General features: G+C 41.4%; 1 protein-coding gene across 1 annotated transcript in view; it reads right to left on the reverse strand.

The window, feature by feature from the left end:
* The window catches only part of MED27 (mediator complex subunit 27), a 426,900-nt gene that overhangs the window by 116,240 nt on the left and 297,655 nt on the right, over nt 1–13,005 (reverse strand). The window contains exon 4 of the mRNA XM_033961506.1: nt 5,602–5,695. Coding sequence (XP_033817397.1) covers nt 5,602–5,695 — 94 coding nt within the window. The remainder of the gene's footprint in view (nt 1–5,601; nt 5,696–13,005) is intronic.

The following is a 13,005-nucleotide window of genomic DNA, read 5'->3' on the forward strand; positions in this document are numbered from 1 at the left end:
ATCTAAAGCCAGCACGCCCTGTAGGGCCTTCTCTATTTTGAGAGGTAAGCCTTATTCAGTGTTACCTAGTGGTGGGTGAAGCATTGCTCTTAGCGGGCCCTGGAAGGCGACAGCGGCCATTGGGATACAACCCACTTGCACTGGAAACACAGTTAAGAGCATAGACAGAAGGAAGTACAACCAGAGACTGTGAAAAGATGATTAGAAAAATAAAATCACCAGACAACAAAGGTAGGGAAAATTTATTTTATTTTCAATTTAGTGATTGAATTGTCAGTTTTGAAAATTTGTATTATATTTTGCACTATATTTGTCTATTTTTCTGTAGCAGTTACTGAGGTGACGTATATTTTTAAATAATTTAACTTGACCTCTTTGGAAAAAAAAACAATATAAATGATTAACATTTTCTCTGTATACAGTGTGCTTTGTGTAGTTTAATTTTGTGGTTACCATTATGTATTGTTAATAAGATTATATTGTGTGTGCATATGAAAAATGAATGGAAGAAATTGCATTACAATTAGTACTGTTATTATGGGGGTGGGGTCTGGGACAGAGCTTGGGTGGTTGGAGGTACTCAGTTGATATTTGTTAGGCTCAGGGAGTACTTGGCTTGAAGAAGTTGAGAAACACTGCTCTATATCTACTACACTATTATATACAAGGGTATAAAGTTACTGACTGAGTCTTCCAGAGCTCATTTTGGGGTTACCATGTTCTCAGCGCTTGTGAGGAGGGAGTTTTAGTCACTGTACAATGGTAACACCCAGTAACCAGGACTGTAGTTCTCAAAAAGACCAGGTGCTCCCAGCTTCAGGAATGCAATGACCAGATGAAAAATAGTTGAGAGGGTGAACTACTAAAGAAAATCTTTCAGAAAATGTGAATTCCAGCACCAATTCAGAATGAGCTAGTAGAAAAGAGGAATGACCAGCCTCCCTCCCCCACCACCAAAAAGTAACAGTAATACTAAAGTAGAGAGCCTCCTATTAGAACAACTGAATGAATATCAAGTGGCATAGCAGATCTATTCATTCAGGCAGAAAGAACTAATATCTTGGCCCTGTTTATTGATAATCCCACGTCTTTAGTATTGCCCAATGACTGACTTCATCATGTGATGAGAGGCTCACTGACCCACAAAAAACAGGCAGTCAAATCCATTCATTAAAGCTGCTTTCAATTCCATGCTCATTAACCCTTTGGTCACACTAGCCAGACTCATCAAACCTGTATACATGGATCTTCTACAGATGGGCTCACTCAAAGATAGTTCATGTCAGAAGCATAGGAATTTATCCAATATTCTCTTATGTAAGTTGGGCTACTGTTTCATGCCAAGAAAAAGAATAGATGCAAATTTTTCCTTTAAAGACTAGAATGCCTTTCAACCATGTCACTTTATAATACAACCAACACCAGGACCTCTAATTACACCAAAAATTAACACCTGCTACAAGAAGAAAAAGGAAACACTAAATCAAATTATCAAGAGATGCATGATATGGAGAAGAATACTCGCTCATCAATTAAGAAACATTAATAGTCAAGATAAGGTGTAAAATCAATTTAGCGTCATGTCAGATTACTATCAAACTAGAAAAGCTGGGTGCTGCTCATCAAATACAGTGGTGAAAATATAAGGAACTGAAGCAGTTTTTCTGCTTAAAAATTAAATAGTGCTTTTGCTTTTCTAATGTGGACAAATTACCCTTCTCCCATCCCTACCATTTCCCCTGCTACATCAGATGTCAAGTCAAGGTCCTCTTATACGTGACAGCACTTATAAACACATAGGGAGAAGTAGGCTTTGGTAATCTTTTCATCATAATCTCTAGAAGGGAATGGTAGGGCTCTTACATTACATATTATTCAATCCCTCATTTTCTTTAACAATTCATCTGAGAAGAAAAGTGCATACAACCAGATCCAAGTAGCCTTTTTGGCTCAAAGCCCAGCGCTCAAGATCTTTGGATCTTGCAGGATGATCGGACCTTGAGAGAGGAGTCCCAGGAATGGCTGAAGTCTCAGAGGGCGGTCGATCTGAAGACGCATTAGGTCTTGAGGCGTTGAGGCCAGTCTGGGGGCCACTGGGATAACCAGTCCCTGATACCTGGTCGCTCTTCTAAGGACTCTCCCTACCATGGGCTAGGGAGGGAACACATACAGGAGTTTGTCCATCAGCCAAGGCTGAACCAGTGCATTGATTCCGGCACTTCCGCGACTGAAGAATTGCACCGCTTTGTTGTTGCTCACCATCGCCAGGAGATCGAGCAAAGGGCTGCCCCAATGGCCGACAATGCTCTAAAATTCCGGGTCCAGAGTCTGTCTGCTGAGGAAGTCTGCCCGCAAGTTTTGCACTACATTATCTCTCTCCATGTCCATCATCCATCTTTCCTTCTGAACCCCTTATCTTTCCTGTCAGCATCTCCCTTCTAGGTCCCTGTTTCTATACTCCTCCCAAGTTCCTCATCTCTCTTCTCAGTGACCCTTATCCCTCCTCCTGTATCTAGAATTGTCTCTATGTCCCTGTTCCCATGCTCCCTCCATGCCCAGCATCTCTTTTCTATGTCCATGTTCCATCCCATGTCTCCTCCTTCTCCTATCTCAGGGCCAGCATCTCTCCCTCGCTCTCTCCTGTCCCTCCCTCCGCAGTTAGCATCTCAATCTCTCCCTTTCTTTCTCCCATTACTCAGTCTGGCCTCTCTCTTTTTTCCCTTCACTTTCCCCCTCTACTGTGGGTTCAGCTTCTCTCCCTTCCCTCAGAATCCAGCATCTCTCCCCCAGTTAAGTATTCCCCCCCCACAGATTTGGTATCTTCCACTAACCCTATCCCACAGGTCTGGCATCTCTCTCTCTTCCCCCTTCAACCCAACAGTTCCCCCGCTGACCCAGCATCTCTCCCACTCCCTCCCTGTAGTCCTCAAAAGACAGTGAATTGCTGGCAGTGATTAAAACATGTTGCTTCTGGCCACCTCAGAGTCTTCTCTCTTATGCTTTCCACCTCTTCTAATATAACTTCCTGTGAGCAGGAAGCAGTAGAGAGAAGGCTCTGAGATGGCCAAAAACTGAGTTTTCATTACTGCCTTTGGAGGAATGTAGGGGGCAGGAGAGGAAGAGTTGCTGGACTGTGGGAGTAGGGAGACTAAGGCCACCAAAAGAAACCCCATTTTTATGTTGCCAGTTAAGGGTCTGCAAACATCTGGTCAGCTGGAGGCAGCTTCAAAACAAGCTGCTCATGGACAGCAGCAGCAGGCCTTTTCCTCTGATGCATCAGAAGTGATGAGTCAGAGGAAAGGCCCTGCTGGGGCTGGCTGCGAGAGCCTGTTTTGAGGCTGCCTCTTGCTGTGCTCAGGTAAGGGAGGGAGGGAGTGAGCAAGGGGGTTTGTGGCTCAGGACCGCTGACTGCTTCTGCCACTAAGGAGCTTGAGAGAAGGAGGAAGACTTTGTGGCTCAGGACCGCTGCCTTGCAGTTGCTTAGGGGTGGGAAGAAGGGGGCTTCCTCTCTCACCTACTTCGGGGTTTGGGGACTTGAGGGAGGGAGATGAAATTAGTGGGTCAGGATGCTACTGTGTTGGTGCTTTGGGTTGGGAGGAGGTGGGGTTCACGGCTCAGGACTGCTGCTGCTTGTAGTTCTTTGGGGCTTGAGGGAGGGAAGGGGGTTTCAGCTGAGGACTTCTGCTGCTGGTGCTTTGGGGGCCTTTTTTTTTCACCGGTGATTTTCTTGCCGGTTGGTTGAGTGTGCTAGTTAATCGAGACCCGATTAACTGCATTCTCCAGCCTCTACCTCTTCCAGCAGTAAAACAATAGGATTTTTTTTTTTTGGGGGGGGGAGGGTCTGTTCTCAGAAACAATCAACATATTTCTAATTTTCATCTAAAAAAATTTCACTTTTCTTCCAGTATGTCATGTTTAGTTATTTCTATCCTTTATTTACAGTTATTTACCACTAGATGAATAAATGAACATATATGGTCCTTTTCTAAAAATTTTTTTTACAATATTTCATATTAGCAAATATCTGCAAAACATTTTTGATGACCAAATAATATTTCCTGCCTCACCAACCCTCTCCCGTGCTCCTTCTTTGCCCTTCCTCCATCACTGCCTCTCTCTCCTACTCTTCTCCTAGCCTCTCCCTTCACTTATTCTTTTCCCAACCCTCTCTCTCCCTTCCCTTACCCCTGCTCTCTTTCAGTCTTTCTTTACCCTCTTTCTCCCCCCCCCTCTTGCATGCTCTCCCCTCTTCCCCCCTGCAAGGTACTCTTTATCTCTTCCTCTCCTTCCTGCATTCTATTGCACTAGGCCCACTAGATTGAGAGTTGCTATCAGAAGAAGCTGAATCTTGAGCTGCTGAGACCTGGGAGACCATCGAGATAAGAAAGCATGCTGAAGGGTCTTATGTACAAATCACATCCTTGGAGCTACTTCCAGCATAGATATCATACAGCCCAGAAACTACAAAAAGGTATACACTCTTGGGGTCTGCCATATGTAAAAAGAAAACACTGCCTGAGTGCGGAAGACTAACCCCATCTTGGTGTTGAAGAGGACCTCAGAAATACTTGAAGGCCTGAAAAGAGATAAAGTGGCTTTTGAAGTAATTCACCATGCAACTGAAATCTTCCAGGAGATGATTCACCCTGGATGTGGCTGCCTGCAAATATGCCTCCAAGTTGGCGTGTCTGTTGCGTGGCGGTGGGAGAGAGTGGGCATCTCTCCCATTGCCGGGGGGTGCAACTGTTTGGTGGCGAGAGGGAGTGGGCATCTCTCCCACTGCCAAAGGGGTAGTTGTTGAGTTTGTTGCTTGGCGGCAGGAGAGAGTGGGCATCTCTCCAGCTATCGGCTGGAGGGTTTCTTGACTTCGGCAGCTCAATTTGTTGTTTTTTTGTTTATTCTGTGCATGTGCCTATTGCTATCACCAGTGATGGGCACATGCAAATTTAGCGAATCTTCGCTACTCTCCACCAACTTCATTTGCATGAGTGTTCTTTGGAGAATAGCTCATTTTTAAAAAATCGCTACTATAACAGCTGCGACAGCAGCCTGTCAGTTTTTAACGTGGCTTTTTGAGAATCTAGACCTGAGAACTTCCACCAGCCAAAGACTCAACCTTGACATCACAAGTTCTAGACTGCATCCCTAGGAGTCAGACATCTTTTGAAAAATCCTGCTATACCAGTCCAACTTGCACCATATGCTAGAAGCAGAGAAATATTCCTTGTATCAGTGATATCGATGGAAAGTATAACCCCTTTGCCACTATCTGCTGGTAGGATAACATAACCCATAGGACTGTGCTGGTGTAGCAAGTTAAAAAAGAAATAGATATTGGAAAGCATAAAATGAACAATTAAATTCTAATTAATCAATAAAGCTGGATAAACTGAATCACAGAAATTTGTAATGAAAAAGGGATTAGTATTCCTGGCTCCACCTATTTCCCAGTGTTCTAACCTGCTGACTTCACTTAATTTGTTTCTGTATAACACATTAACCAATAGATTTTTATTTCTTTTACAAATCAAACTATAAAACTAGCCTGAAAAATTGCTATTCCCCCTTCCTCAGCCCCCTGTGACTAGTGTTGAAACATACCAGCAGCATGGCAGAACTTCCATTGGGCCGGGATAAGTGAATGGTCATTTCTGGGAACATCCTGTCAATTCGGCTGATCACATCATCAACATATCTAACAAAAAAACGAGAGAGAGAGAGAAAGGAGTCAATAGCCTAATGCATCAAAGTGGCTATTTTTAAAATAAAACTACTCACACACATATATCCAAAGCACACACAATTTCAAAGAAAAGTGTTCATGGAGTAGTTTGAGTGGGCCTGCAAAGTTTGCACCTACTGTATGTCTTATTTTGCAAAGGAAATACACGTTTATCTCATAAAGTCTAATTGTCGGCAAAGCATATATGAGGGTCAGGAGCTGGCAGAAGTGATTGAGGGGGCAATTAGGCTTAATTCTTTGGTGTTTAAAACATCTTAAAAATCTGAAATTTACTTGCAGACCACCCAGTGTTTATCACAGTAATCAGAATTTAGGCAAAACACCTGTTGACATAGCTAAACTGAAACCAGATGGTTAGCACTGATATGGATAATGGCTGGTGCTGTAAGTGAAGTTGCACACCTGTAACATGTGCTCTCCATGAACAGTAGGATCCTACAGCCACAGTGTTGGTGATGTTATTGCATAATAGTGTCAAGTCGGGATGGTTACCAAAGTCTAACAAACATTAAAGAATACAGTATTACTACACGAGTGGTCCCACTCTACTGAATACAACCAATAACTGTAATCTATTGTGAGCAGACTAACTGGGAACAGGTTAGGTGAACATGTGTGGCTATAAAATTCTTTGGTCCATGGAAAAACTCCATTACAGGTATGTAGCTTCACTTTTTTCAATGGACAACTAGGATCTGTGCGGTCACATAGCTAGTGATGTATTACATAAATATTGCAGCAAAAGGTAGTTGTCTTCGGACTTTGTTGTGTACTGCAATCTGCATAATAAGGGCGATGAAGCAGGTTGAACTGTGCTTGCAACACACTCTGGTTAACTTTTGTATTTAGAAGCATGGGTAGTACTGTATTCTTTTAATGTTATGTGCTTTGGCAACCATTCAAACCTGGTATCATCATGCAATTATATCAATTGTTGGCTGCACGGATCTTAACTGTCTATGAAGAATACACGGTTTCAGTGCCAATCCAGAAATGTTATTCAGTTAGCAGCAATAGCTATCTGGTTAGTGAACTAAATATGAATGATTCCTAGATAACCTTTGGCTCCACCTACAGACCACCCCAGCACTGCCTGGATAGTGCTGAGGCAGTCAAAGGAAATAATGACACTACCTAATTGCTAAACCAAAAAAGGACTGCAGTAATGATGTACAGGATACTGGAACTTTATTAAGAACAATAAAATGTTGTTTTCCAAGAATGGTTCACATGGGTAAGAAACAGGACCCAACATGGTCCGTGTTTCGAATAACACTCCTTCCAGAATGTTCTATCACTCAAAAAATGAAGAACCATGTGGATTTCAATGATTTAGTGTGAATTTCTAAAGTGATGAACGGTGAAAGGCTCCTAGGTTAGTTGCTCCTCAGTTTCACATCATGTTGGGTCCTGTTTCTTATCCATATGAACCATCCTTGGAAAACAACATTTTATTGTTCTTAATAAAGTTCCCATATCCTGTACATAATTTCTGCAGTCCTTTTTTGGTTTCATTGTTTTACATTTACAGCACAGTGGTTGGATTCAACTACCTAATTGCTACCACTGAATATCCCTCTCATCAGTACATCCACTTAGCAAACCAGGCTAACCAGATAAGTACCTTTGCAAATCTATCTGGAACAACACCAGCACCATGATTCTTAATAAAATTGCTCCGCTAAAGAAAGGTAAAAAAAGACGACAAATAATAGACGGATGGTACAACATGGAACTTACAACACTTAAACTAAAGGCATGCCAACTAGAAAGAATCTGGACCAAAACAAAAGACAAGAATGACAAAGCAATCTGGAGAATCCAAGATACACAAATATAAAAGAATTTCAAAAGAAAAGAGACGCACCTATTATTCGACCAAAATAGGTTCCCCCCCAACCAACAGCAAAGAACTCTTTAAACTTATTAACATGTTGTTTGACGTTAACCACTATAAAAGATCTCCCTCCACCCAACTACCATCCGTGGAGTCCTTTGCATCTCACTTCAAGGCAAAAATCCTCATGCTACGCACACCCTTCCAAAACTCTCCCTCCACCCACCCCTTCCCCACCACTAACCCCCACTCCGTCTCTATCCCAGTTGACATGCTCTGGGACTTTTTTGAAAATCCCAATTGGTTCTAATTCCTCCAAATCTACAACAAATACGCCAACTCCCACTGCCATCTCGACACTGCCCACCCACCATCATGAAATCGGCTCCCATGCTTTTCAAAGCTCTGCTCTACGACTGGATCTCACAAGGAATGGCCAACGGTGAATTCCTAACGGACCTCGGCCACATCCTCATCACTCCCATCATAAAGAACCACAAGGACCCCGTATTATCAACCTCCAACTACAGACCAGTAGCCAACATCCCCTTCTTTACCAAACTGATGGAAGGCCTGATCAACACTGCCCTAACAAATTATCTGGATAAATTTTCTACGCTACACGAATGCCAATCAGGATTCCGCAAACACCACAGCACTGAAACCGCACTAGCCTCTATTATGGATCACATTTCTCACCTACTTAGTGCAGGGAGCCAAGCACTATTACTCCAATTTGACCTGAGTAGTGCCTTTGACTTGGTGGATCACGAAATCCTACTTAACTGTCCGGATGCTATTGGAATTACGGGCAAAGTTCTAAACTGGTTCGAGGGTTTCCTGAAAAAACGATCTTATCAGGTCATCAGTGACCAATCCAGCTCACAATCATGGGTCAACACCTGTGGAGTCCCACAAAGTTCCCCTCTCTCCCCCACCCTGTTTAATATATACATGTCCTCTCTAGGCTAAGCACTGTCAAAGCTGAACATCGAATCTTACATATATGCATTCGACATCACAATCATCATCCCCATCCCCAACCTATCAACCGAAACCAGATCCTTCATCTCTTCAGTCATCAACCAGGTATCTCAATGGACAAAAAACTTTAAACTTAAACTCAACTCGGATAAAACCAAATTCTTCATTGAGACCCCGTCAAACAAAACCATCGACTCTTCAATCAATTTAAACGGTAGCGTTTTCCCAGTCAACCCTACCATAAAAATTCTAGGTGTCACCATCAACCAATAACTCACCCTTGATGCCCATACCAATATCTTGATCAATAAATGCTTTTGCCTACTATGAAAACTACGCACGCTAAAACCTTACTTTGACTTCGCCGTGTTTAGGCTGCTAGTTCAATCTCTAATTCTAAGCTCACTGGACTATTGCAACATTATCTACCATTAAGAGACTAAGAGCGATCCAAAACACGGCAGTAAGACTGATCTTCGGCCTGAAAAAATCTGACCACATCTCCCCATAACTTAAAAAACTACACTGGCTACTGCTCGAAGCCAGAATCATCTTCAAATTCAGCTGCCTCTGTTACAAGACACTATTCAGCACCTCACCCACCTACCTCATGAAACACTTTGTTCTTCAAGACCACCCCCGCCCCTCCTGCAATACTCTGCTATTCTCATTCCCCACACCTAAGGGATGTTGATACAAAAAATTCCTTGACAGGACACTATCCTTCCAGGCAGGCATCTGGAACAATACTTTAAGCGCCCTCCTCTTGAATTCCCCATCAGACCAATCCTTTGGAAAATCTCTGAAATACCACTTATTCAACAAGTATGTCTGATCCTTCGAAACCCATCCTTCCCACCTAAAATTCCAACATGTACCCCCTCTCTAAACCAATGCTGTAATCTTCATTTTGCCACAATCCCTGCTGTATCCATGCTGTATTTCTACTTTACTGTATACCATCTTGAACTGAATAGGTATGACGGGATATAAATAAAGCTATTATTATTATTATTATCCTGAGTTATCTAGATGGGATCCTTCATTGACTTCTCCTAGACATCTACTTTTAGTTTAGTTGTCAATTTGATAATCTGCTTTTATAACCATCTTTAAGTGGAATACAATATATAAACATATGAATTACAAATAAAATAATAAAACAATTATTTATAACACAAATAACAATTCCTTTCAAAAGTCATCAATTAAATCTCGAATTTAGTTGAATAATCTTTTAAACATTTTGATGAATAACTAGGTCTTCAAGTTTGTTTGCAAATTATAGTAAAACTCTTCAGTTTATAAGCCATTTGGTAGGCTATTCCAAAAAGGGCCCAAGCAGGCAAAGGCTAGATAGCGAGCGATTTCTAGTTCAGTTTGTGAATGCACAGGAACTTAAAAGAATTCCCCTTAATCTGGAACAAAGCAGTACAGAGGGAGCATAAATATTCTGGCCTTAGCCCCTTAAAAACTATACATACGGTATCTTGAATCTCTCTTTCAAATAGACAGACAATACATTTTCTCCATGGTAGGTAAATTTAAATCTTTATGCCTTACTTCCATTGACTTTTTTTTTTTTTAAATTCTTTATTCGTTTTCAATCTTACATCAAGTGCACAAACAATAAAACAATACAATTAAACACATCACTTGACAATCTTTCTGATTTATCTTACAATATATAAAATTACCACCCTCCCCTACTTCCATTGACTTTTGTATTATGGATAAATAGCATCAATAACAGTAAGTGCAGAATATAATGAAATAATCATCTTATTTTGATGTCCCTCGTGCATTTAAAAGTTATTAAATATCATTCTGACAAATATGGCTTAATTGGTGGCAACCACAAAATGCTGAACAAACCACAAGGTATTTGGGGTTGGAATGAGAGTTAAAAAATCTGCCACTTACATGTTCATATTCCCAAGTTATGCTGTTCTTTTGAACACATTTCTTTGTAACACGTTTGTTTCTGTTGTACGTGCTGCAAAACACATGTGCATTTCCCATATCCTTATGGATATTTTACAAAAGGCTCTGCATTCAATAAGCCTTTGGTAAAAGTAAACTGCACATCCAGATTTGGATATCTTGTTCCTCACCTAGACCAGTGTTTTTCAACCTTTTTTGGGCAAAGGCACACTTGTTTCATGAAAAAAATCACGAGGCACACCACCATTAGAAAATGTTAAAAAATTTAACTCTCTGCCTATATTGACTATATATAAAGTAATTCTCTTGAATAGGAATCAAATAAACACAAAGAAAGTATTTTATAATTACTTTATTACGAAATAAAAATTATAAAAATTATAAAATACTTTATTCAGTGCGAAACCTGCGCCTGTTTGGCTGAACACAAAGCTGATATTCTGGCTGGAATCGAAGAAAGACACACACGTAGCTCTTCGTCAACAGCTCTCAGTCTCTCTCTGTATTTGGTTTTTATAGTATACAAAAATAGACAAATATACCCTCCATCCTTTTTATTAAACCACAATAGCAGTTTTTAGCGCAGGGAGCTGCGCTGAATGTCCAGCGCTGCTCTTGACGCTCATAGGCTCCCTGCGCTAAAAACCACTATTGCGGTTTAGTAAAAGGTGACCATATTGTAAAATATAGACAGCAGATATAAATTCAGAACTGTGCATAGTAAGTGAAGGGAAGTTTTCATCTCTGGGAATTTACCCAGTTAACTATTAAGTTATTTGGGCAAATTCCTTTGAAAACTGTGGTAATACTGCCTCCACTTTGCTAAATTTAAAATAAAATCATTTTTCCTACCTTGTCTGGTGATTTCTGGTTGCACTTTCTTCTTCTGACTGTGCATCCAATCTTTCTTCCCTTCTATCAGCCTGTATGCTTTCTCTCCTCCACACCTCATTCCCTCCCCCAACTTTTTCTTCCTCTCTTCCTGACCTTTCTTTCTTTTTTTCTGTTTCTCTTCTTTCCTTCTGTTTCCCTGCCTGCCCCCTTTCTTTCTTTCTCCCTGCCGTTCCCCAAGCCACTGCCACTGCCGCTGCCATCGGGGAACAGGACCCACCAATGGATAACAGGCCCCAAAGCCGACGCCGACGCCGACGCATGCTCTCCCTGACGTCAATTCTACAATCGGAGAGGAAGTTCCGCCCAGCCAGGCAGCGATTGGCTGGCCCGAACTTCCTCTCCGACTGCAGAATTGACGTCGGGGAGAGGAAGACTGATTGGCCCGATAGATTAGATCGCCAAGACAAAGTGAGTCCTGGGTGATCGACTCACTTTGCCTTGGCGAGCTACTGGCGCCCCTGCCTCGGGCCCCCTGTCAGCTCCGGGCCCGGCGGCCCTGCGGCACACCAGGCAACATCTCGCGGCACACTAGTGTGCCGCGGAACAGCGGTTGAAAAACACTGACCTAGACAACCTATGCAAAATTAGGTTTAGAGAAGTTAAATTCGGATTACTCAGAACTCAAAGGTGAGAAGACAATAATACAATAATACATAGAAATGTATTTTCTGCTTTCAAGAACTGTTTTCTTAAGACCACCCACAATCTACCACAGCAGACATAACAGCCTATTATCTAACTCACTACACAATGGAAACATAATGGTTAACTATATTTCTCATAAAAGATTTAAAAGTCATAGTCTCCAGACTTATGTTCCTGCATACATGACAAGACTGCAAAAGAAGCATCATTAAATACTAATTTTTAACTATTTGCCCTACTTTGGCCTCCTATTCAGCTTCTGCTTTGAATAACAAATATTTTTTATTTGCCAGCCTGTCTGAATAGCTGTTTGCTTCAGTCTCACTTCTGTCCACAAAATAGGTGATTGACCTTTTCTACTTAGCAAATAGTTTCTATATCTCGCTCAGAAACAATGGGCTAATACCTTGTTATCTTGTTGAGGAATTATTACAACAAAAAAGTAGAAGACAACTGCTGATAGCCATAAATGTATAGCCTCATACAGCCTACTGGCCAGAACTTAGCCAATATTTTCAATTGTAAGAGTTTGAAGCTGAAATTGACCCTAAATCTCAGCATCTATAACTCAGCCAGTTTAGCCACCTTGATTGAAGCCTGCCATTCTGCTAAGACTTCCTCTTGCCCCTTAAGTATTTCTGTTGATCCCCATTTCTAGAGCAGATAAATTTAGCCAACTAGTTAAACCAGATTAAGTACAAGGGGGATTTCAAATGCCAGTCAACCTACTTTGAAAATCTCACCCTTATGATTTACTTAGTCTGGATATCTGTGAGGACCCTGAAGCTCAAAGATGTGAATGCATTTGTATGGGTGTGCTGGTAATGATTGTGTAGCACTGGGATATGAAGGAAGATAACAGATGGAATAGAATGTATGCAATCTATTACAAAAAAAGTGCAAGAAAAAGAAGAAATTTCATAATACTCTTGATAGATTTGCAAATTTCACACTTCCC

This window comes from Geotrypetes seraphini, chromosome 10, assembly GCF_902459505.1.
Source record: "Geotrypetes seraphini chromosome 10, aGeoSer1.1, whole genome shotgun sequence".
Taxonomy (NCBI): domain Eukaryota; kingdom Metazoa; phylum Chordata; class Amphibia; order Gymnophiona; family Dermophiidae; genus Geotrypetes; species Geotrypetes seraphini.